We start from the raw sequence: 27,375 nt of genomic DNA on the forward strand, positions 1-27,375 counted from the left end.
AATTGCAGACAAAATTTCTAATTTATCTTCAGACTCCAGTCTTTGGAGATAAAGTATCCTATCATGTACTTGGTGAACATTTAACAGCTCAAGCAAGTTGACAAGAATATCAACATATTCATAATATAGAGTTTCTTCACGAGTAATATATAAAACAATTGCATTTTAGAAATGCCCAATAATAGAGATGCATTTCAGGTCACAAAAATAACATAAAACCATTTGTATTAAAATAATGATGCAAAATTCTCTTCTCTTTTCTCCATTGGTTCTCAATTTTAAGATTTTCTTTCTTTTTTATTTGATAATATCACTAACTTGTTCCCCCAAATTAGTATATTAATATGATAATAATGACTGATAGTTATTTTGGGGAATTTTTATACTTCACAGTATAAAACAGTGGATACAAATGATTCTACATATAGCAGAAAGCTATTATTTACTCTTTTGAAATTAATGGTAGCATAGTAAGTAAGGCAATACTTTCATAGTTATTAGATATACTAATATACACAAAAATATGAACCATAAGGTGACATACAAATACTAAACTAAATATTTAATGTAATGTGAACACAGTGCTTATACTTATTCACTGATAAGTGTAAGTTCTAGATACATTCCTGGATTGATAGATAGATTATGCCTTGATCTCTGATAACTAAATATTAGTGAGAGAACATTATTACAGATTGGGTTTGATACATAGTTGTGTGATTGTATGGTAGTTGTGTGATACAATGACATTAGAATTGTAATATATGTTAGACATAACTCTAAACTTCAAAATTTACACATTTAGTAGTTGCTAGAAAATACTTCTTCTTAAGATACTTTGGGATTTTCTTTTTTTTTACTTGGGGATATTTTAATTTAGGTTTAGGAGTTTTTCAAACGAGGCATAGTATATATGTAAGATGATGGATTTTCCAAGAGCGTCATTTGAACCCATTTTGTCTATTTCCACAAGTCCTAGCTCTTCTGGAAACATTGCAACCTCTGGAGATGCACTATAACATTTTTACATCAACTTTAAGAATTTAGTACATTTCCCCCCTTTCATCATTAGAGAGCACTCTGTACTCTGCCTACAATGGGAAATGGAAGTTAATTGCTTTGTGGTAGTAGTAATGGAATACATTCTGTCACTCAACTGATATCAGTGACCTAAGTGAAATGAGATAGTTTCTTGGTAGTGAATTCAAAAGGAAAGCTCTTAAATGTTTCCCACAGTAATCTTAGTATGACCTTGTCAGTATAATATAGCTGAAAGAGTGGCAACCTAATTTCTCTGTGATTATTCCCCTTAGCCATACCAGCTGCTAAGCTATACACTAGCTAAGTTTTGACATTAGAGATGGTCGTTTTTGTAAAGAACGAAATTGCTTTATTTATTACTGATTTTGCTTGCTTCATTTATTGAAACACTTTGTCACAGCTGGAGAATGCAGCTGCTTTCTTTTTCCTTATATTACAATAAAAATAAATCATAAGATAAATATATTAAAAGGAAAATAGTTTATTCAGTCAATGGTTAAAGTGAGCTGTCAGCAAGCTTGAAATACATAATTTTTGGAAATGAATACATAATTTTAATCATAACATATTGATAATGATCATTATTCTGATTATGCTGTAGTATTACTTTAAAACTTTTATATTTTAGTTAAGACAAATAAAATTTACCCCATCTTTGAAGAATTTAGGTTTGTGAATTGTATCTTTTATGTAATCATGTAGAAAAGTTGATCAGATGCAAATTTGTGTGTGGGTATGGGTATGTATTTAATGATACCAGAACCTGGCACATTTTAGCAATAGGAAACTTGAAAGCACAAAATACAATTGTTCCTGAATGATATGTCCAGCTTATAACATAAAAAAAAAAAAATATGAAGCACATTTCTCAAGTCGAAAAACTAAACTCATATTTTCTTTGTTGTTTTCTAAGGTCATATATTTAGATTTGATGGCTCAAGTCAGAGGGAGTTCATGTGTATAACAAGGAATGTATATACAAATCTTTTGATCATACTCGAGCTGGAAAAAAGTCCGTTAGCTTTTGAGAAAACAAAAACAAGTTTAGTTCTTTGAATTCTCCAAAATATTACCTGTAAACAGATATGTATTTTTTTCACTTTGGTGCAAGAGCAGCTTCTGGGTATTTTGGAAGAAGGTGAGATTGTCACGTTCTCCTCATATTTTCAGAGTATATGGAACATCTACAACAGACTCACTGACTATATCTGGCTAGTGAGGGAGCATTAAGACATTGTTCTAAGATGTCAGGTTGAGGATATTTGATCTGAATGGTAACTAGTGAATTAACAGTATTAATTCATTTTAGAAAAAAAAAAAGAAGATGGTTCAACTTAAGTTCATCAACATGTTGTATAGCAAAATAACTTATTTAGAATAAACAGTTGTAAGCATGGTTTTAAAATTTATGAACTTGGGTAGAATCCATTAAATTATATTGACTTCCATTTTTTTCATCTGTAAAAAGAAATTGCTAAACAAGATTAGTAATTGATGCTAACTTAAAGTAAAAATCTATTGAACATCTGCATGTCTTAGTTCTTCCCACCATCTCTATGAAATATGAAAACAGTATCATTTTGTAGTATTTTATGTAGGTAACATTGATTTACCATATTGCTTATGTTTTAGGAGAACAGGCTCATGCTTCCTTAGATGTATTACCAACATCATTCCTACCACACATCCTTAGAACCCTCCATGAGTGAAATCATTTGGTATTTTTTTTCTCCTTCTGACTTATTTCGGTTACAAAGTTAGGTAAAGTTCTATCCATTTAGTTACAAAAGGCAAAAATCATTTTTTTAAAAAATAGATGAATAGTATTGCATTGTGTAGCAATATACCACATGTTCTAGATCTGGGTATGAGTTTTCAGTGTCTAAAATCTAAATCAATGTCTAAATTTTCCCCCTAACTCAAGGCATATTTTAGCATAATGCTCATGTAACTTCTCAGTAATGTATTCAGTAACCAAATCACTACAGAAGTGAGCATTTCAACATTAGTCATTTTTTTTGTAGTGAAACATGAAACTCTACTAGTAAAATTCATTTTAAAAGAGATACACTATGCCATTTGTGGCGTAATCAATTAATTCTGGCAAATGTTCATATGCAATGTTCAGTAAACTATTTCCCATGGGCAAAATCTGAAATGCCATCTATTTCTGAACATACTGAAAGTTAAGAAATGTTATAAAATATTTAAATCCTTGAAAAATAATCACATAACATGTTGTAATGTAAAAATTTAAAATTCAAAATGTTAGTGTGCATAGATAAATTTTCATTGAATCGCAATTACAAACAGTTATTCATGTAACATATATGACTGCTTTTATGGTGAAAAGATGCAGTGGAGTAATTTTGACAGTGATATACCCTGAAAACTTGTGTTTGTTATCTAGCTCTTCAAATAAAAAGGGCTTGCCAGTCCTGTTTTAGTACAACATAAACAGAATCAACAACCAAGGCATTTTTCAGGATCAACACCTCAAAGACTAATCTCTAGAAATTTCACCCACTGTAGATGTACAGGTAATATGCATTTGTCAATTAAATATTTGATAAGTGAATTTTTGTGAAACCAGAATGTTTTTAAATCATATTGCTATGGGTTTATTTATTTTATCAACTTTTGATATCTTGATAAAATATATAGTAAAATAGTCTTTTAAGTTTAAAGATAATTTAAACAAATGTAATACCAGTGACTGAAGAACATAGATAAGACGTTGATAGGAACATTGATAGAGTGCTTTCAATACCACTGTCAATTCATGCCTTTTGATAAAAGTAGTTCTTCTGGCCCTCCCTGGTGGCGCAGCGGGTTAAAGCACAGCACTGAGAAGCTAAAGCACTTCCGCATAAGTTCAATCCCCGCCTGCCTGGGAGGTGACCACATGGCTCAGCAAACCTCTCCTGACCCACCCGCTGCTCCCCTCAGCAGTGTACTTCGTAAATCTGCCTATTCTGCTCCTCATTCTGTCTCTGATGAAGCCTCTCACCCTGAGCCTCTGGCCTGTACCCCAGTTCTATGTGAACAAATAAATCTTAAAAAAAAAAAGTAGTTCTTCTAAAAATAGTTTTGAATTGGAAATGTTTGCCATTAATTATAATATTCATAAAGGTATGTATTGCATGATTCATGATCTTTGTGATCAAGTACAAGTCATGACCAATTTACTAGTTGAATGACTTCATAATCAATTCTATATAATCACATCTTTTTTTTGTGATTTCATGTTATAACCTCAGTGAGAATTTCATTAAAGTAAATACAATTTTGAAAAAAAAATAAAACTTGGGTGTGTCTGTTGTAGTACAGGCTACTACTGTCAAGAAAAATTTTAGATATCCCATTTCCTAAAACTCATGACTCAGCTTTAGGGTAGATAATGATGATGTCTGCCATTCTTTGCTGCTTGAAACTCTTTTTGAACATTTTAATCAAGATCCTTAGATTTCAGAGGTAAGTAATGCTGAGGTTCGATCCATACCACACAGCTGAAACTTTAACTGATTTTGAAAATTTTCTTTTATCATGATACTAGCTAGCTAGCTATTCTGCTTTTCAGTGTTTTTAACAAATGATCTATGTTCTTGTAAAATACTATGCAAAAGATAACAACTGTAATAATCAAAGATCAATATGTTGAGGGCACTTATTTTTTAGTTATAATGGTCATTTTGTGAATACATAGTATTACATCCACAGTAATTACTTCAAGATGTAATTACTTCAAAAAGAACGTAACTAGTTCTATTTACTTAGAAATCTTTTATGACTTGATGAATCTCGAGGTGGGAAAAACTGATTGCTTATATACATGTCTTTAACAGTGGACCATTCAGATTCATCTCTGCATCACTGAATTCATAGTGAGTTTCGGCTCAATCTTCTTACTATTTTGGAAATACTAGCTCTACGAATTTAACAGGGAAAATCTAGATTATTTTTTCTGGGTGTCCTGAAATTTAACTGGCATCCCACGAATACCTGTTTACTCCTTATTCTTTTATTTATTTATTTTTTAGTTTTATTTATTTATGCATACAGAACTGGAGTACAGGCCAGAGGTGCGGGGGGCAGTGAGAGGCTTCACCAGAGACAGAGTGGGAGTAGAATAGGTAGTGCACTGCTTAGGGGAGCAACGGGCGGGCCAGGAGAGGTCTGCCGCGCCATGTGGGTCACCTCCAGGTCGGGCGGATCAAACTCATGCTGAAGTGGCTTTAGCTTCTTAGTGCTGTGCTTTAACCGCTGTGCCACCAGGGACGGCGCTGCTCCTTATTCTTATGGCACACAGGGAATACAAGCATTGAACATCTTCTCATCTCAAAATGCTTACCATTACCAAAACAACTGATCAAACCCTTCTCTTACCCGGATGAATGCTATAAAAGTATATAAGTAATCCAGAAGTATGAAAGAAAAGTGTCTCACTTATACTTTATTTCTGCTCTTAAAAGTTTTGAGTGGTTTTATGAAAAATGTCTTAAAGGACACTGGAATACTTTAAAAACCATTTTATTCTGTAAAGGAAGAAAAGCATAGTTATATTAGGTATAGAAGATTCAGGGCTTATCATGGTGTGGTGGTGAGCGAGATTTGGAAGTGTTCGAGTTACTCCGAGAAAACACCTTTGACAGAGCTGAAGATACCTTCACAAGCATATTAGGTCCATGTTTGGAACCACTAGACTTGGGAGTTTCTATGGATAAAGCAGACAATAAATATGAACATTTATTAAAAATTGTAATTGAAGTACTCATGGCAACATTAGAGTTTAGAAATTGACATTTACAAATTACTTTTTGGGATTTAAAAACAAATTTAAATTAGCAAATATTCTTTTGATTTAATCCTTCCAATACTTCTGTGATGAAAACAGGAGGATCACTGTCTCCTGTTCTGGATGCAGCATGTTGGCAAGGTCAAACAGTTTTATATAAGGTCAGATGAGTATAAAGGGGCCACACTAGCAAAGGGATGCTGACAGGCATTCAGACTCTCAGGGCATCTTTATAGGGCATCTTTATGTCTGCTGCTCTCTGAACTCCCCTAGTTAGTTATGCAGAGAATGACCCTTTGTTTCTAGCAGGAAACTACAGAAACCTAATGGGTTGAACTCACAGGAGAAATTAATTTCCAACTTTGTACAGTGACACTATCCAGTTCTAATATTCCTCATTGCCTGTTCTGGGAGATAAATTTTAAGTTGATTATATATATATATATATATATATATAATAGTTGACTGATAAATAAGTCTTTCTTTTTTTTGTAGTGTGAGGTAAGCTCTAGAAATAAAAGAACTTTCAGTTGCTTCATTTCTCTGTACCAAATTGAACAAAATGGTTATTTTATATGAAAATACAAAATTTGGAATGTACTTTTCTGCTACTGTGTGATAGATGTAATAAAGTATAAAAACAAGTGTATATTTGATAACATTCAAATTTTTATTGAAACTTCCATCTCCACTGCCTTTTGGAAAATGCTAGACCTGGAATTTTCCATGGCAGCCATTCAGCTACCAATGAGGCCCACTTTCCTATATTAATAAAATGTGGATGGCTGACCCATGATAAATGTTAGGTCATTATCTCTTATACCCCTGGTTAAAGTAAGAGAATTGCATAACAGTCTGGAAATTGTAACATAAAGATTATGGAATATTGTTTCAATAGTAATACATTTCAGTACTATAAGAAAGTAGCATTTATTTCAAGAGGGTAAATGATCAAAATTATAAATTCAAAATTATGTCACTGAGAATTTTGTTATACTAGTTGTTAATAGGATAGTATATTTCATACCTGAAATTACTTCTTTTGAGTGACACTCACTGCCAAGGATATTCTTGTTTCCTTCATAGATGGTGATAAACTGCCATGACAAAGCAGAATATTAACTCATCTTTTGTTGGGCTTTAGTGGTGAAATACAACTATTGTTTCATCTTATGTAAGTAACAACCTGTGCCCTCAAGGAATTATTCTCTGATACTTTTTGCCAAATATGATATCTAGGATTTTCCCCTCTCATAGTTTGAACCATGGCTACAATTAAATGATGAGCAAATGTTCAGATATTCAAAATCATCTGAAGGTGACAGCTCTGTCTCACGCCTTCCTTTTTTGGCTGAATTGTAATAAATAATATTTCTGCATTCTTTTTCAAAAGTAGATAAAAGGGCAAAAGGAAAATGGATGTTTACTACCAAGTCCCGATTTACTTTAAGGAAATTCTATAGTCTAGACAGTAAGAGGGACTGGGTGTGCAGGCCTAATAGAAGAAGAATGTGTAACATTTACTGGCTTTACTTTTTGGGCTTTTATCCCCTACTTCAAGGACAGATGCAGCAGTTTTCCCAAAAGTAGACTGGGACAGATACCTGGGCTTCATTGTAGCTATTTTCTAATGCTAGCAATTTCAAAAAACAAAAGCAAAAACATGAAAAATCAATGAGGGTCTAAATACATACAATACAAAATATATTATGTATAGATATTATGGTTTTTCCTAGAGTTCCCACAGGAGCATTTGAGGCAGAATGTGTATGAGGATGCAAGCAGCATATGTGAGATGTAAAATGTAGCAGTCAAGTGCCGATATTCATAAATATCTACACAGTAGATTTATCTGTGGACATTTGTTTTTGAATGGTGTGACTCCCTAGCTCCTACACCAACTGAACACCCTAAGGCAGAGGCAGACGTTTGTTTAGAAGAGTCAGAACCCACCGACTTTAATGCAGGGAAGGGATGCTACCCGATTTAAGCTGAGCAGATATACCATGTTCTGCTGAAAATGTCTATCTTTCCATTAGAAGTTAGTATTTGTTATTACTTCATGGACCCTTATTATAATCACTACTTTAAAATTTTTGTCTGGAAATCTCAAAACTTGGCAGCATTGGAATTGGTATCTCTTGTCCTTTCCTTTATGTCTTATAGACATTGTCTTAGTTTTTGGCATGTTAAAATAATTTGGGTTTGTATCCTGGGCATTTTTAATAACTTGATTTTCTAAGCATTCTTAAAATCCTCGTGAGAACTTTTTGTTTGCCTGCTTAAGTAGGTTATTAATGCACTTATTTTCAGACACTCATCTATCCTGCCTTTTATGGCTGTTGTTTTAATGCAAATCCAGATTTAAATGCTTTGCTGTTTCTTTCTCCTTCTTCTTCTTCTTCTTCTTCTTTTTAATGAACACAACTGTGAGACTAAGTTCTTAAAAGCCTTTGTCTTTTATGACTTCACATCAGTTCCATGAATGCACAGCTCAGGAGAAACTACACAAAAAGATTGTAGGGGATCATTTTTTTTTAAAGATTTATTTATTTGTGCATACAGACCTGGGGTACAAGCCAGAGGTTCAGGGGTAGTGAGAGGCTTCACCAGAGACAGAGCGGGGAGCAGAACAGGCAGATCTACGAATTACATTGCTGAGGGGAGCAGCGGGCGGGTCAGGAGAGGTCTGCCATGCCATGTGGTCACCTCCGGGGCAGGCGGGAATCGAACTCATGCGGAAGTGGCTTTAGCTTCTTAGTGCTGTGCTTTAACCTGCTGCATCACCGGGGAGGGCCGGGGATCATTTTTGATATCCACCCTCTCTGATTTCTTGGGATATCTCTAGCCCTGGCACCCCATTTTCTACTTTTCTGTCTAGAATGTTCCACTTTAACCTTCCATGGGTGTTGTCTCACATATCACATGCCTGTGTCCATGTCCAGGTCAAAGTGACAAGGAGAGCAGAGAAGAAATAAGCAGATTTACACTTAATATTATAGAAGATTATAATATTCTCAAGATTATACAAGACCTTTTCTTTACTACTCTGGCCCAAGAGAAATAAGTTTCTCTCACAGTTTTAATTACTCAGCAACCAATACAATGGAAACTTGCCTCATTTGAAGCAAGACCCACCAGATTAGGAAAAAGAGGGAGTAAAATGGCCTCCCTTGCCCTCACAAAGTTTCTTCTCCACTTGAATGTCTTCCTAATTCTGGTAGGAGTGCAGCGGTTTCTGTGGAGCTCAACTCTGCCCACTCCCTCCATTTAATCTCCAGATCTGAATTGCCCTGAATCTATGCTAGGAGACAGGGGAGAAACAATTAACAGGAAACTCATAGTGGTATTAGCTGTGGTCCACCTACACTCCTGCTTTTATTCATTTTGCAGTGCCCTTAATAGTTATCAGTGATATATATGTAGGATAAAATGTGCTTTCTCCAACTTACTTGAACCTGACATGCCTATTAACTTTGGAAAAAAAAAAAAAAACAGCAGATAAGGGTAAGAACAAGAGCATGTTAGGAATTTAGCTTGGCATGCCAGTAAGTGCTTCAGTTGGTAGGTCAGTTTCTCCCTTTTTGTCTTATGATTTTATTTAGAAAGGATGGCTTACATGAAGTGCTAGATAGACAACCACACATTTATACTCATAAAGGAGAATTAATTTGAATCCTCAACCTCAAAGGCACTAGCTCAACCTTTAAAAGTTTACAAAAGCTACCTTAAGTATGCATTATAATATATGACTTTCAAATTTATTCTGATAATGAGAAATAACTGGATAATAGATGGCTTGTATGCATATGGGATTGGGGAGAGACACTTAAGTGTGGAATTAGATTTTTCTAGCAACCAATGTGTTAAAAAACTGGAATAAGGATCAGTAGCTTCAGTACTCATTTGAAATACTGTAAGAGAATTAAGGAAGAGGAAAATTCCTGAGTTTATACTGGAAGTTGGCAAGACTTTAAGGAAGTAGGCTTTCAAACAGTCTTAAGTTATGCAGAGAAGTAGATGGAATCAATTCATATCCAGTGAGCCACTGTGCTCCATTTTATACCCTCCCTGCCTCAAGCAAGTGTCTCCTTGGGTCTCCCTGCCTTTAACATGTTCAAGTGACTCATTCCTTCTGAGGTTTTCTCCACATACTGCAGTAACACATTAAGGGATAGACACTTGGGTAAAGAGGAGCTTATTCTGGACACTTAAACCAGAAATGATGACTTAAGCTAAAAGTGAGAAATTTTATTGGGGGAGTTTTGGGTAGTAGGGACATTTCTCAGCCAGGCTTAGAGATTTGAATTATGAAAAAGGAATGCTTCCCGATGCCCCCCAGATTTTAACACTATGTCCCTGATTTGACAACGAAAACTCTAGTCTATTCAATTGGACCCTATGTATGCCAGTTAGTAGTTTTTTTTGTTTGTTTGTTTTTAAAGAATGCTTACCTTAAAGCTGTTTGAATTCTCTGGCTTTTGTTCCCGGGAACTTTCTGTGTGAGGAAAGAGGGGACTAGAAATTAGTTCTAAAAGCATTTTTTTAGTACATTTTGGTAGCTCTAAGGGCAAAGGGAAGATACATTCTCTGAAAAATTGTTAAATCCTATTACTATAGATTCTGTTTCAAATATAAGATATTGTATGATGTATTCAGAGTTATGGTTATTTCTCACTGATATTAATTTGTAATACATCATCTATTTGACCAAAATCCTTAATAAAATTTTGATAATAGACACAAGGCAGACTAGCTGGCTCATTTTAACACCTGAGTGATATAGAAATGGATCCTATCATAAAAGTAGATACGATCACACACACACACACACACACACACACAAAACTATCAGCTTTGGATTTGACAGCTAAAAAATTTCATCAAAGCAGTAAAGTGTTTTAGAATACATTCTATTTAAAATTAAGAAAAATAATAGATACAACCTTCTAATCTCTTAGCATTTGCATCTGGGATATGGTCTTCAGTCTCACTAAAACAAAAGAAAAAATATATTTCATTTTCTATGTATTTAACAAATGAATGTTGAAATTATTAAGGTCAAGAAAAATCTTTCAGCAATTTTTTATATAGATATAAGCCTAGGGTGGTATATCTTGAGTTTCTAAATTGAATGAAAATTATTTATAAATTTCCTTTTTAGTTTTTAGTGTGTGGGGATGTGGGGGGATGTGGGGATCCTTGTTTGTTTTTTTTTCCCCATGTTACTACAGGGAAAAACTTTCAGGCTTTCTTCTGAGTACAATGTTATTTGTAGGTTTTTATATTTGGCTTTTTCTCTTTGTTGAGTACTACTATCAATGAAAGGGTGTTGAATGTTGTTAAATCATTTTCCAAATCTTTTAAGGTGAGAATATGCTTTTCTCCTTCATCCTGTTGCTTTCCATTGGTTTGTTTTACTATGCTGAAATTCTCTGGTGTTTTGGATAAGTACATATTCATAGAATATAATACATTTAATAGATGTTGTTTTTAATATTTCTAGTATACCGTTGCTAGTATTTTGTTGAAAATGTTTGCATCAATATTCATTAGTGATACCAATGTGTAGGTTTTTTTTTTTTTTTTTGTAGCATCTTTGTCTAGGTCTGGTATGAAGCTAGGACTGGTATCATGAGTTTTTTCTCCATGTTTTTGTGGAGGGTCAGTGTTAGTTATCTGTTAAATATTTGCTACGATTTGTCTGGTCTTGACTTTTAGCTAGGGAGGTTTTTGATTACTGGTTCAATCTCTTACTAGTTATACTTCTGTTGAGGTTTTCTGTGTACTCATGATTCAATCTGATAGGTTATATATTTCTCAGAATTTTTTCCATTTTCCCGAGGTTATCCAACTAGTTGCAATATAACTGTTCATAATACTCTCTTATAATCTATTTCAATTTTTAAGGTTTATTTTTATTTATGCATACAAGAACTGGGGTATAAGCCAGAGTTGCAGGAGATGAGTGGATTCACCAGAGACAGAGTGGGGAGCAGAACAGACAGATCTATTGAAATACACTATTGAGGGGAGCAGCAGATGAGAATGGAGAAAGAGGTCTGCTGCACCATTTGGGTCACCTTACTGGCTGGGGATTTAACCTGCACTGCAGTGGCTGCTGACAGCTTCATAGTGCTTAATGTTAACACTTGCACCACCAGGGAGACCCTCTATTTATTTTTAATGGCAGCACTGGTTTGACAATGTACAGATTCAAATATAGAGTTTCTCACTTCAGCAAGTTTATATCACATCACCCTCCCCACAAATGTCCAATCATTCTCCATCATCAGCCAATTGATATCCTCTTTATTTTCCCCAACTTCCCTCTGGGACACACCATTCTGTTGTTAGGCTTCAAGATCTAAATTTTGTTTGTTCATTTGCTTTGTTTTTTATATCACACAAATGAGTTTATGAAATCATATGGTATTCACCTCTTTCCTTCTGATATATTTCATTTCCTTCTGATATATTTCATTTCATTTAATTCCTCAGTGTCTATCCATGTTGTTACACATGCCAAAATTTCATCTTGTTTATTTGTTAATTCATTATTCTATCACATGTATGTTAAAATAACTTTTATACAGTGTTATGGATAGGCCAGGAACAGATGTCCCAAAATAGTGTGTGTCAAAAAGAAACAAACTTATAATGATGCCTAGGGAAAAAAAAGTCACCAGATAAGATTTTTTTTTCCTTATAATTATCACCTTTTGCTTAATAAGACATGCTAACAATTCCAGGTTCTGAATACCTTTATAAAGTTAAGAACAATTTGACAAGTTCTAGCTATTCTAGATATATTTGTTAATTATATTTCAAGTCTACAATGACATTTGTTCTTCTCTCCTCTCTATATATGCCACAAAACGCAGACTTTGCTCCTACAGTCATTGGGCAAACATGGTTTATCTTCTCCTTATGTAAATGCTCTCCATCCTTATAGGCTCACATCAAGCTGCATACTTTCTAGAATTTGTTGAATGTTTTAATTTACACTTCCCCCTCTCTTTGGATTACTTTTATAGGCAGTTATATATGCTGAGACATTGAACTACTTAAGAGAGTTAAGCAGGAACTCCTTGGACTGATAGTATAGATTCTATTGTGACTCAGTATCTGTCTCCCAGATTGCAACAAAAACAACAAACACATTAACAAATTCTTAACCTTAACACTGTTGGACTATAAGGTTTATAGAGACTACTTAATTGGAAATGGGGAATCAGGTACAAAGGGGAAAATTTGTGAAGTATCCAGAATGGAGAGATTTGAGGGAAGAATAAGAAGTGAGAGAAGGGCTAGGACTGAATACTTTTCTAGTCATAGTTTTACCAGGGACCCTGTTTTTCCTATAAACATTACTGTCATCTTGGATTTATATGTTATATTGTTTTAATTTCATGTACCCAGCAGATGAAATCAGATCTTCTTGGTTGTATGAAGATGAACTCATAATTCTGTGTATGAGGTAATGTGTTGGTTCAGCAGTATTCTTTTCTTCTTTCTGGAAAAGTGCAAATCAGGTATCACATAAAGTTGAATTTGATATGTACTTTCTTACCTATTGGCATGTTCTGCATTCTATACTATAATAAGAAAAAGTTTTAAGAATTCTTAAAGGATGAATGAACCCTTTAATTCAAGTTAAAATGTCTTTTTCCAATGTAAATTTTTAGAAGTGACTTAATGAATATGATCTCTGTTATAATATTGGTGTTTAAAAGATGTGAAAGAGAAAATGAGTACAATGTTTGAAGAATGTGGTTTTCCATTTGTGCATTAACAAATGCTTCAAATCATGTTTCACTGAGTTCAAAAAGAAAAAGAACAGAAATACGTTATCTCCCTCTGAAGTTTTCCAGGTAAGTCACCTTAGTCAGTTGCTCTGATCTGTTAGCTCAGAAGTTATGTGTGATTTCATAACCACACCTTTTATGAAAATAACTTTATTGTGAATCTGTTAGAATCTCAAAAAAAAAAAAATAGCATATCTATGAAGCCAGCACTTTCTATATGAGGATCAAGAAAGCTTTTCTGCAGATTTCATCCTGTCATGATATCACATTTAGCTTCTTAACAAAGAGCTCATTTGTTATGATGACTTAATCTGTTAGCCTTTTGAAATGAATAGAGTTGTATATCTTTTCTTCATAGCTTTTGGGCAAATCTGCAAGTCATACACTTTCCAAAAACATAGTCAAAAACAGAGGGCCAGCCTAAAATGTCTATAAAATACAGACCACCATTTAAAGGGATTGGTATTACCTTATGATGATAGTGGAGTATGGTGTAATTGCAACGGTGATTTTTAAAATATTGTCATAAACTTGTTTATTGGGCAAGTTGGTTTTAAGGGACTTAAGAAAATAGTTGAATGCATAATTTGCCCAAAAGTCACATAGCAATTAAATGAGAATTTGGACCATCTGAATCAAATCGAGATCATCTGCATTTGTTTGTGTATTTTTGTATTTCTTTCTACTTCATTCCATATCATGGTGTTATCTTATTTGAAAAAGGCTTCTCTACACAAAATATTCAAATGATATTTACCAGCCAAAACACAAATACCAGATTTAAATGTCTAGCTTATATTTGTTTAGATAGGTACCATTTTCTGTTCTTGTTGAACCTTTAATTCATCTAAGGCTCTTCCAATTGGCTTCACTCCTTCAGTTGTTTCATGAATTCATCACTATTACTGATTTCTCTTAAACTGTCATTGCTATCAGACTTAGGAGTAGTTTGAAGCCATCTTATAGAATTCTTTTCTAACTAATTAATGTACATCCTTGGACAGAATTTCAGAGCATTTCTACACTTTCCATAGATATCAGTCACTAACTGACCATGTTTTTCACTAACCTTGTGCTGTGACATTTTCTCCCTCGTTGAATCTGTGTCAGTGAAGCTTGTTGAGGGTCTGGCCATGGAAAGCTTAGCAACAGCTCTTTTAATTTGTCTCTCCGTAGGTTCTATTATAGGATTTGAGGTTGCTTCAATATTTTCAATATTTGCACTGGATGTTGGCTGACAACATTTGCTTATTGACAAAAATTTTTTCAGGTTGCTTGTGCTTATTATTGGCTTGGGAGAAAAAACTTTGCTTCCTACTGGGCTTATAGTCTCTTTAATTTTAGATTCAGATTTTTCTAATATTTCTTCTTTTGTAACCTCTCTTAAAATAACTTCTTCATTGTCAGATTCCTCTTCCCTGCTACTTTCTGAAGCTGCTTGTTCAATATCATGAGCTACTAGTCGAATAATAAGTTCTTCTTTGTTGTGAACATCTTTTAAAAGCTCTACTTTGGTGATATCAGGCTTTCTTACATTCTGAAATGAATTTCTGCAAGCAGCCTGGAATTTAATGTACAATGAACATTAAAAACAAATAACTATATTTTCTTATGGCCCTATTTTATTTTAGTATGACATCTAGTTTGACTTAAATAATATCTTCAAATGTTAATTACTTTATGTTAGCAATATTTTAAAAAGAAAAAACAAGGATTGTAAGAAATATATAACAGGATATCTATAAGAAATATGTAAGAATATGTATGTCACTGCCTATTTGTTTTCCATTTAGAAAAGATACTAATCTATCATAACATAATCCAAGGTATAAAGGGAGGTCTAACATGTTTATTTCTTTTCCTTCCTTTTCCATAACTTTAGGAAACTAACTAACTTAACTGTACTTTTCTGCATCATAGTATTTTATATTTTTTTTTACCTTAAAAGTGTTAGGATAGTAGACTGCTAATCTATTTTTTTTTTTGAAATCCTATGTAGACCATCATTGATAAACTTAAATTTAGGTATTTTCAATAAAAAGCAAATCTTTGCCTGATCATGAATTTAAAAAAGTGATGAGTAGTTAAAATTGTGACAGTCTTTGGATATTTAAACATATTCTCCACTCCAGATACTTAGAACTGATTTTCCATGGGATACTTCAAGTCATATATCTTCTTTTTCTCTCTCCCCCTTACTAAATTCTAGCTTTAGTGTGCAAAGACAGTTATAGCTAACAGAATTTCCCTATTTCTGTATCCAGTGCATTACCACAGAAGCTCAAAATTTATCTGAGTTCATTATAGACTTCAATATTCCTTTCTAACTTTCTAAATCAATCTTTCAAATAATGATACCATAAAAGAATGTTTTCTGTAGAAAGAAACTATAGAAACAGCTTCCTTAAAACATAGTAAATTTTGGTTTTCTCTTAAATAGAGTAAATTTAGCAATTCCAAAATCTTCCTATCTGTTTTTTCAATTTGTTACTATATATGATTTAATATGTACATGCCTATTATTTTGGGAAAACAAAACAAAAAATTGAGCTCTGAAGTGGAGACAATTTTCTAATTGAATCTGCATTCTCTCTCTTCTCTGTCCCTATGCAGCAAATAGATAGCATTGGTATCCAATTTGTAGCAAGCCTTATGTCTTAAAAAAGTTCTCTATGTTTTTCCTCGTTTGATTTCAGTTTAGGGAGGCTTTTCTTTCTTTTAAGAGGCTTGAGTTAATTTTTTGTTTTACATGTTTTTTTCAGCTTTCTGTGGGCTATTAATACTTTAAGAGAGCTGGTAACTAAAAGTGATGATTATGATAGACATTTCCACAGATAACTAAAAAATTATTTTGAGTATTCTATTAACACAAATTTACTTCCAAGGAAATATTTCCACGTGGATGAATGACCAAGTTATATACTAATGCAATTATAAGAACTCTTGTATACAGAGGGCATTTTGGAGATAGAAAGGACCATCATTTGATTCAGAAGATTTAGAAAGAGGTTAAATTATTACTCAGCCCATGATAATCTCAGCAGTTGGTCATGAACATAAGACAGTAACTAACGTGTTTACCAGTCCTGAATCACAGTTCAGTGGAGAAAACTCACTTATGCTCCAAGTAGTATGATTTCATTAAACTTTGTTAATGGTCCAGGCCAAAGATTATATCACTAAGCACACTCAATTCTCTTATGAGTGAACACCATCAGTACCTAGAGCTTTGATAAATGTCAAAATGTATAGAGCAACTGTATTGATATGAAAACTCCTTTTCCCTCAGTGGAAAAGCTTCCTTGCAATAATGATATATCATTGAATATATTTGGAGCCCAGGTTATGTTATAGAGCTTCAAGGCAAAAGTAGATCTATAAAAATGGTAGCATTAGGACAGCTGGTCAGCCCAAGGATAAAAGATGAAGAAAACTAGTTACTTCATAGAAATTGAGTAAGTCTAACATAATTGAAATAATAAAAAAGTATAATCTAAGAGTCTGCAGTCTACAGTTTGTTGAGGAATGTTGCTAAAAGTAAAAAAATAAAAAAATGTTGCCACTGTACACTCAACACTGACATTCTATTAATTGGTCCTTTTAAAATCCTTTACAATATATCCATAGTAAAGGATGAAAACTAAAGGAATTAAGAGATTGTATTTCTTTTAAACCTTCAGATGAAGATTGTAATTTTAACCTGATTTTACTTTTAAGATCATACTTCTGTAGTCTTTATTGAAAATATAATGACAGCTTAAACTGGCACTAGGAAAGTTAGCCTAAACTCTTTGAGAGTAATCCACAAAATAGACATGGCAACTTCTAGTCCATCATCTAACTATGTCGCTGACCAATTCTCTGTTTAAGCTGGGCAGTAACATTAAAAATGTTTTTCTATAAATCTATTAGAGGGAAGGAATCACTCCTTTTTTTTTTGGTACTAGCTAGTCACTTACCTCTAAGGGTCTTACATCTAGTCGTCCCAACTTATTCAGTGATATTCGTCTCTCTCTCTGTATTTTGCTCATATCAGGTATGTCTGGTGAGAGGTAACCTTTCCCACTTATTGATGCTTTTCTCAGTTCTGTTATGCTCTGTCCTGTATTTCTTAAACACTCCTTCTTTAGTTTCTCAATAGGTTTAGTTTTTACAGAAATTACTGCTAAGTGTTTTGAGATAATGCCTGGGTCTATTTTGATTGGTTTTTGTCCAATATATGGAACTATTTTTATTGGTAGTCCCTCTTCCATTAAAGTTTGATTCGACATGCTCTTTGATTCAGCAGTCATTTTATCAGCATGCTCTTCTGCCTTCTGAACAATTCTGCTAATGTCTAAATCACTAAAATGATCAACATTTGAATTCACTGAAATCACTCTCTCTAATGGACAATTTGTAACTTCAGTAAGAATTAAACTAGCCACTTTTTTAGGGAAGACTTTGTTTGCATCTTTTATATCATAATAAAGTTCTTCCTGGGTTCCAGATTGTTGCAATACAGTACTATAAATTGAATCAATGACCTGAGAAACCATTTCTATGCTTTCTGGTTGTAAAATGTTATCTGCAGGGTCAGCAGCAACAAGATTAATATTGCTTTTAGAAATTTCAGCTGTCACGGACTTTGTCAGTTGTGATGCAATCCTATTTAATTCAGGCTTTGATAAGGGCTTTTCATCTTTGCTTGAAGTGCTTGGCAATTTTACTATTTTAGCCAAGAATAAGGCTAATGCTTCTTCTAAAAATGTGGCATCTAACATAGAACCTTTTATGGATGAAGATTTGCCTTGGGAGTGAAATTCATCAAGAATTTTGATCACTTTTTTCATAACTTTGACAGTTTCTAGAACTAATTCTGAACTTGATACTTCTTCTTCTTCTTGAGGTTGAAATTCATAATTTGAAATTTCCTTCACCATTAAAAAACCTATTATATCAGAAAGTACATTACTCTTACCCATTAAATCTTTAAGTACAGAAGTTTGTGAGCCAGAGTGTTTTAAAATATTGGCATACACAGAATTAACAACTTTTTCAATAGTTGCATTGTCATCTGAATGCATAGTAGGCAATTCTTTGGCTGGTGGTACAAGTTTAATCTTACTTTTAGAGATAAATTCTTGTATTGAATTTAATATTTTTGAGGTTATGTTTTGCATTTCAGTTTGTAGAGAGTTGTTCCTATCCTTGTCGACATTTGGAAATATAGATAAGAGCTTTGATAAAAATTTTACAGCAATTTCTTCCACTATGTTACAAGGCAGTGTGTGAGCCTGGGGTGGTGGGAGGTGGGGAGCATCAGCGGTTTGGACAACATCTTTAAGAATATTTTCAACAACGCTGTCAACTTCTGCACACTGATTTGGAGTTAACTCTCCAGAAAAATAGTTCTGCAGTTGATTTCCAGCCACTTCTCGTAGAACTAAGTCAACTATGGCTTCTGAAAGAATTCTGCATCCACTGGATACACAGTCCTTTATGATCTCTTGTGATCCAAACTGTGATAAAAGATTATCATAAATAGAATGAACCACCAATTGAATAATTTCATCATCATTGGGATGTAAGGATTCTACATAGTGTATAATCATATCTTCATCTTTGGAGATCTCAGTTTTAATTATACTGATTAATTTAATTTGAAGAAAGTCCAGTTCTGTGAACAAGTTGCCTATAGATAGTTCCACTTCAATGTTGGAGTCTGTTGAGAAAATTTTAGATAAAAGAGCAGAAACTACTTTTTCTAAGAACTCATGAGTTAGCATGATGGTATATGGTGATGATGTCTGACATTCTTTGCTGGCTGTTTGAACCACCTTTTGGACCTTTTTAACAACATCTTTAGAGTCCAAAGGCAAGCATCCTGAAGCTGGAATCTCATCACAAAATATCAGATTAAGCTGATGTTGAAGAATTTCATTTATCACTGAACTAGTTAATTGTCTTGCTATTTTTTCCCCATTACTGTTTATATCCTTACAAATGGAGTCTTGAGATCTGTGCTCTTTCAAAATATTGCAGACAGAAGAGTGAACAATTTTGTTGACCATTGTTTCACTGATCAGTGGTATTTTATCTAGAAAAGGTATTTTATTTGAAGAGGATTTTTCAGGCATTTTATTCTTATTTGGCATTTTATCCACAGTTTTTCTCTTAATTCTGGATGAATCTGTAGTTGATTCTTTATGCCTCCCAGTTTCTTTAGGAATTGGTGACAATTTGCCTATAGGAGGAGGAAACTGATTTTCCCTTTCTGGCCTAAATACCTTAATTTGAGCATTGGCAAACTCTTTTAACAGTGAATCAGTAAGTTTCATAGCTGTGTCATAGAGCTGAGTTTGACTTTCATCATTATTTACATCTTGATATCTATCATCTGCTTGTGTTTTTGGTGAGGAGGAAAAGATCAATGTGTTAACCATTTCAGTGATGACATCTTCTAAAAATTTAGCAGGTAAAATCCCAGGTTTATTTTTTCGTGGGTACTGAGAATCTTCTGGGTTAGTTGGTTCATTTTTAACCTCCTTGACATTCACTTTCTCTTTCTCCACATCCTGCTTTTTGTCACCTTGCTCCCCCCTCTGCCCTTTTTCCTCATTCTCTTTGTCAGGGAGGCTTATTGTAGGGGCTAAGTCCTTTGTTGGTACAGACTTGGCAAAGTCCTTGTCAACCTTTTGAATTATAGTCGATGCTGTATCACTTGAAGATTTTGAGTAATCTGATTCTCGAGAACAGCATAGATGTAACACATTGTCATAAATATTTCCAATGACATTTTGGATATGCTCATATTCTTCGTTTGGTTCCTCATTTGTATCTACTTGAGTCTGAGAGTCTTTTCTCTCTTGATTCTCTCTCTTTTGGATGTTTGTTTCCAAAGTGTTCTCTGTCATGGTCCCTATATTTCTCACTTCAGATACCAGAGAAGAGAACTGAATGGACTTGTCACTTTTTCTTAAAGAAGTTGCTCTTGTTTTGTCAGTCTTCTTTTCATCAGCAATTTCAGAATCTGGTTCAAGCACGTTTGTCATATATTCTGTATCATCAGGAGCTACCAACAATTGTGTATGTGCCACATTACCTTGCTTTTCTTCATCTACTGAAATTGACATACTTGTCTTTTCAATTTTACTTTTTGTAAGTGTTCCCGTCAAATTTGACTCCTGAATGTCTTTACTTTTCACACTAGTAGTGGGAGAAGTAACCTGTGATATAGTCTCGTATTTTTTATTTGAAATTTCCACTTTAACTTCACTCTGTTTCTTTTTATTATTTGCCATATCTGCAGGTGACCCTGATAACAAGTTAGTCATGTTTTTTGTAATACTAGCTACAGCAGTAACTATCGGATCTTGGATGGCACTTTTTTCCAATGGTGTTTTTTCAGTTTTGAAACTGTTCTTTTTACTCATCATGTATCCTTCTATTTCTAAAGTGTCCAACACTTTTTTCTGGGCTGAGATTGGAGAAGTTTTTTCACTTGATTGTTCTGGTAAAGTAAATTGGTTCCCCTTTAAACATCTGTTGATCTGTGGGGAAGTTTCCTGTGGTATGTGTTGAACCTTCTGGGTGACTTTATCTGGATTTAGAAAAGAAAAGAATGTGGATGACCAGTCTCCTGAAAAAAGTGTTTGAATCTTAAAAGCAGAGATGGCTTTCTGGGCTAAAGTGGCAATCACTTCTATAAAAATGTTATCTTTTCCATCCGTCTGAATATCATTGGATCCATAGTTTACTATAAACTGATCATATACAAAGTTGGATATATTATCAATTGTCTCTTTATCAATGGGTGGAAATGAAAATAACTCTTCAGCATTTTGTAGAACCTTAATTTCACTTTTCCTAAATTCTCTTATCAGAGAGTTTGTAAATTTTATAGCCAACCCAACAATGTCTGGCTCTGGCATTTCTTTTTTCTCAGACTCTTTAGTAATACTTGGAAGAGGATAAAATTTACGAACGAGGTTAACAATTACATCTTCCAAAAATGTAGCCGAGTATAGAGAAGGCTGTCTTTTTTCTTTATCAGGATCAGTAAGAACAGACACATGGCTAGTATCAGGTAAGTGACTCAAAGATGATTCTTCATCATGTAAAAATGGCTTCAGATGGTGATCCAGAATTCCTTTCATAATGAAACCAGCTATTTTACTGAGGAAAGAGCCTCCCTTTTTGCCTGTATCTTTCTGTACTTCAGCTTGAAATTCAGATTTTTTCAAAATATTATTACATACAGAATCAATCAAATTCTCAATTGCTTCTAATTGTGTACTTCCTGCATTCTGCTCTGCTGTAGCAAGACGGATCTCATGTTCAGAAATTTCTTCAATAATTTCATCAGTCAATTTTGAAGCTGCATCCATAAACTCATCACCTGAAACCTCTTCCTCACTTAGTTCATTTTCAGAGTTGGGTGAAGGAAAGATATGGGTTAGCAGCTTGTAAATCATGTCTTCTAAAAGAGAGCGAGGCAATACAGTAATACATGGAGAAAAGGCAGGTCTATTATTCATGACAACATTGAGCACATTTCTGATGATATTATCAGCGTGGGGCAAAGAATAGGAAGAAGATGACGCTAATCCCCCTGAAACTAATGACTGCACCTGATAATCATAAATTTCTTCCAATATCAAATGATATATTTTCCTTCCAAAACAAGCAGGATCATATTGTATATCCTTATATACTTGAGTCAGAATTTTATATTCATCTAATATTTTTTCATAAATTATGTTGACTGTTTTTTGAACCATTTCTTTGTATGTTTCTGAAAAACACATTTTCTCATCAAAGTTATCTGCAACTAAAATCTCTGATGAGGTAAACTCCAGAACAATTGATTTTACTAATGTTGTAACAATGTCAGTAATTTTGATGTTTACTGTTTCTGGATCTTTGACAGTCAAGCTAGGAAGTGAGAATTCACAAAGGAGTTTACATAAAAGTTCAGAAATTACTTCTTCCAAAAAGGAGGCTGAATTCACAATGAGAGACAGTTCTTCTTGTTTAGGATCTATTGCTTTCTGCTTATAAGTTTTATCAGTTGAAGGTGGAAAGAGTTTTTTATCTTCTGATAAAAATGACTGAAGATGGTGGTTAAAGATTTCTTTTATTATAAAACTTGCTATTTTTGAAACAGGTATGTTACTAACACCTTTTTTATCATTTGCATGACACAGGGGTAGATTTAAATGCAAAAGATCAGCATAAATGGAATCAGCCATCGACTGGATATCTTTTTCTGAGATCATACTTTGTTTTTCATTTCTGTGTTTAGTAATACATATTGCATGCTTTGAAATTATTGACATGATTTCATTGATCAGTTTTATGACTGTGTTACTTAAATCTGATTGAGAATATTCTGGATTTTCTTTATTGGATGTCAGTGAACTCATTTGGGATATAAGCTGGGTGACAATTTTTTCCAAATCAGTATTTGATAACTTAGTAGTATATATTGTTGAAGCTTGTCTTCGGAATCTTGATTTTGCAATGTCACAGTGAACTCTCTTTATCAAGACATTAGTATTAAGTTTGTGATGTGGTATAAAAGGAAGCTTTGCTGTAATATTTGGATGAATTTGGAAATCAAAAGTTTCATCTAGTAGAATTTTAGTTATCCTTGCAGCTAATGTCTTAGTGTCATCTAGAAAATTTTTATCAGGCATTATTTCCATTTCATACTCTTGTAAAACTTTGCTGTATATCATATCAATAGTGTTTTTGACTATCTCTCTCTCCACTGGAGGCAAACACAATTGCTCCTCAGCATTTTCAAGAATGTTAACTTGGGATTTTGAAAATTCCTCTGCTATCAAATGTATGAGGTTTTCAGCTTTATCAAACAGTTCGTCTTCTGTATGTATTACCGATTTTGTTTGTACAATGCCTATCACCCTGTGGAATATTTTACTTAAAACTCCAGAGACCACGTTTTCTAAAAAAGTTGAGGAGTAAACACTGGCATTAAACCACTGCCCTTCCTTCTTCTCCACATTTCCATATGATGAAGATGATGCCTTTCCATCCACAAATGGTTGAAGATGTTGTTTACAGATATATTTAATGATAAAGCCTGCTATTCTGTCAATAAGTATATCGTTATTGCTTGAAATATTTTGCTCAGTTGATTCTGGATACTCAGAGTCTTGAGAAATATTTTCAAATACTGAGTCAACAAGATGTTGAACTTCATCATCTGAATATACAGTCTTAGTTTCTTCATCATTTGAAAACCGAATTTCATGTTGGGAAATTTTCATCCTAATATCACTGATTAGCTTTGAAGCAACTTCATTGAAATTGCCTCTTGATCTGTCTTTCAGTATTTCTCTGTTTGGAATACTACTAGTTACAGATGGAAAGATTTTAGATAGTAGTATTCTGACCATGTCTTCTAAAAAGGTGTATGGCAGCAGAGTATTATAGGGAGATAAAATCTGACCAGGAATGGCAGATTTACTGATGTTACTTAGGATATCCTGAACAATAGTATGAGCTCTTGACATGGAGCAGGAAGCAGTTGACAAATCCCCAGAAAACAGTGGGTGAAGAAGATAATCTGAAATAGCTGCTGTGACTAGCTTGGTAATATTTTCCACAAATATATCAGTGTCTTTTGTATTGTTATCAACATCAGGATCTAGCCCATACTGTTTTAAAACATTTCTGTAAACTGAGGTAACAAGATTATCCACAGTATCTGAGTCCGCAAAGGGGTAAAACTGTGTGTTACCATTTGGAATGTTAATTTCAGCTCGGTCAAAATGACTTTTTATTGAATTTACTATTCTTTGGGTCATGTTTTCCATTTCAGTTTCAGTGTTATGCTTTGGACTGAAAATCTTTGATAGAAGTCTGGCAACAATTTCCCCTACAAATGTATCAGGATAAATGCCTGAGGGTGATTGGTTCTCGGGTCTGTGAGACTCCAGGACTTCACAGAGAACTTGCTTAACCATACTTGATACTGAATCCAGTGGAGTTTTGGGACGAGATAAGTCTTCACCAAACAGAAATGGCTGGAGGTGATTTTCAATAATCTCTTGAATTATAAGACTGGCTATTTTGTCAACCATAACTGGGCTTTGGCTGACTATACTTTTCTGTATGGAAACAACAGAATCTGACATGTGCACAAGGTTACTATAAACAGAATCTACCATCTTTTGTAGGTTTTCACCTGTATGTAGATACTGATTATCATACATTGTGAACCAAATTTTATGTTTTGAAATGGCTGCTATAACCTTATCTACTATACAGGTGGACTTTTCATTAATATCTGAACTCATGACATATTGTTTTCCCAAAGAGGAAGTCTTGCTGTGTGGAGGAATGAGTTGAGATAAAAGCCTTCTGATGGTATCTTCTAGAAAGGAATGTGATAACATGGTACAATAGTCTGTGGAAGACCTGGCTTTAGAAGTAAATTCTCGAAGATTATTTTGAAGTTTCTGCAAAATAACTTCAGCATTGAGAGGGTAATATGAGTTAGGTATGACCTTTCCCCTGAAGCAGGCTGGGAGCTGGTAGTCTAAAGTCTCTAACAATAGGCCATTAGTTATTTGTTCTACTATTGAATTACTGTCATGTGCCAGACTTTTATCACAGGTCACTTTCATCTTATAGTGCTGTAAAACATCACAATAAACAGAGTTAACAATCCTACTAACTGTTTCTTTGTGGATTGGTGGGAAACACCGTCTTTCTTCAGCATTTCTTAAAACAGTGACTTGTGAATTGTTGAGTTCCTTCACTACATTGTTGACTAATATTGTGTTCATCTCACTGAGTTTGGTCTCAGTAATGTGTTCATGTTGACTCCACAGGGAAGTAGAAAGATTAAAAAACAGTTCTGAAATTACTTCTTCTAAAAACATGGCTGAATAAACACGTGTATTCCTGTCATCTGGATAGAGCTTATTGATGTGTAATGTATCCATTTTTTTGGTTTCTGGTCTTTTAAAAGGTGACAAAGAAGGGGAACTTACTGAATACTTTCTGCCAAATGGTGCTTGTAATTTGGAACGAACCACACTGGGACTATTTAAGGATGTTGTCAAGGAATAACAGTTATCACTTATGAATCCAAAGGAATTTTTACTTTGCACTAATTCTGTTAGCTCTGATCTTTTTCCTTTTATAGAACTAGATTGTCTTTTTCTTGTTCTATATCTAAGATGCCTGTTTGTAAAAGGCAAACTTTGAGGGAATTGTATGCTGTCAGATAGTTTGTCCATCAATGATTTAACCAAGCTGTGAGAAATAACAGTAAGCATAGAGTCTGATGACAATAAATCTTGATCCATATCTGCCAGATTTTCCAAGAGATCTGACATATAATCTCCTTGAAATTGTTCAGAATCCATAGGTGCATTTAAATAACCAAATTCTTCATCTTCTAAACTTTTTAGAAGTTGACACTCTCCTGTTGATGTTTCGTCAGAGAGAGAGTCATTATCAAGAAAGACATTGTTTGTGCATTTTTCCAAAAGAGTTCTAATAAGTTTCTCACATATGACATTGAGAAGAAAAATAGACTTTGGGGTGAGTCCTAGATTGTTTTCAAGACTGCTACTACTTTTTTGACCATTTGAAGGTAAGAAAAATGTGCTTGCCCTCTTATCAGAATCCATAGTGTCACCTTGGCATTCATCTGGTAAAAATAATTCTAAAACAATATTAAATACTTTATTGACTACTTCTTTGGATTCAGGAGATTTTAGGCTACCAACCAAACTGTCTAACTTAGCTGCCAGATAATTTAATTTGTTTTTTTGAATGAGATGATCATTTTGGTGTCTAGATGATTCCTTATTTTTGGAGTCTGTCTGTCTTCCCATGGTATTTGTTTTGTTGCAAATGGGAACACTGTGGGTTTTCAGCAAGGAAAAGGACTTCTTTATTCCTTTACTTTCAAGGTGATGTGTTAACCCTATTTCTTTGGATAATACATGAATCACTCCTATTAAGAGATCCTGAAAGAGATCATCAAAGTCAGAAACAGCTACTCCTGGGCAGTAAATGTACTTTGTTTTTAAAGAAAATGTTTTCTGTGTAATCTCAGGCTCTATAATGTTACCTTTAAAAAGGATTTCAGTAATTATTTCAGAAATACTTAGAGCAAGTTCTCCAATAGAAATTGACCTGCTTTCGAACATTTGTGAATCAATTGAAATACTCTGGTTAAATGATGCAGCTTGGCTTTTCCAGGCTTTCTCATTTTCTCTACTATCACTTGTATTATCAGAAATACTTGAGATTAAATGATAAATGACAGACTCAGTGAGATGTTCACAAAATTGATAAAGTGAAGAGTTATTATATATACTTCTTAAAGGCTGCTTTGATTCATATATTTTTCTTGACAGTGTAGAAACAATAGATACCTTGTTCTCACTGGAAACTTGAAAAAAGGAAACATCAGTTTTAGTATTAACTAAGGGAATTATGATAGCTTAAATATATTACTAGTTAGTTACATATGAATTTTTACTTTGGGACAACTAAAGAAAATTAAAACCCTAGTCAAGAAGAAAATTGGGCTTTCTTCTCATGTTTAGTTCCTACCTTATAGAATCATAATTTTAGCCAGAATGTTGAGAAAATTAACCTGAAGAATTCAAGTCTCTAACCAAGTGCCAATATCTGTGTCAATATCTGTATTTTTTATATGGTTACTGGCTTTCAGAAGCCACACAATTCCATATATATATA

At 33.8% G+C, this 27,375-nt stretch overlaps 1 protein-coding gene across 1 annotated transcript in view; it reads right to left on the bottom strand.

The window, feature by feature from the left end:
• Positions 1–5,618: 5,618 nt before the first annotated feature.
• FSIP2 (fibrous sheath interacting protein 2) overlaps positions 5,619–27,375 on the bottom strand; it is a 58,692-nt gene continuing 36,935 nt past the window's right edge. The window contains exons 17-23 of the mRNA XM_004674846.1: positions 17,604–27,064; positions 14,714–15,205; positions 13,255–13,352; positions 10,783–10,829; positions 10,291–10,334; positions 6,864–6,933; positions 5,619–5,755 (exon numbers count right to left, since the gene is read on the bottom strand). Of these exons, the coding sequence (XP_004674903.1) occupies positions 5,619–5,755; positions 6,864–6,933; positions 10,291–10,334; positions 10,783–10,829; positions 13,255–13,352; positions 14,714–15,205; positions 17,604–27,064 (10,349 nt within the window). The remainder of the gene's footprint in view (positions 5,756–6,863; positions 6,934–10,290; positions 10,335–10,782; positions 10,830–13,254; positions 13,353–14,713; positions 15,206–17,603; positions 27,065–27,375) is intronic.

Source organism: Condylura cristata, unplaced genomic scaffold (genome assembly GCF_000260355.1).
Source record: "Condylura cristata isolate star-nosed mole 26May11 unplaced genomic scaffold, ConCri1.0 scaffold00002, whole genome shotgun sequence".
In the NCBI taxonomy this organism is placed as follows: Eukaryota; Metazoa; Chordata; class Mammalia; order Eulipotyphla; family Talpidae; genus Condylura; species Condylura cristata.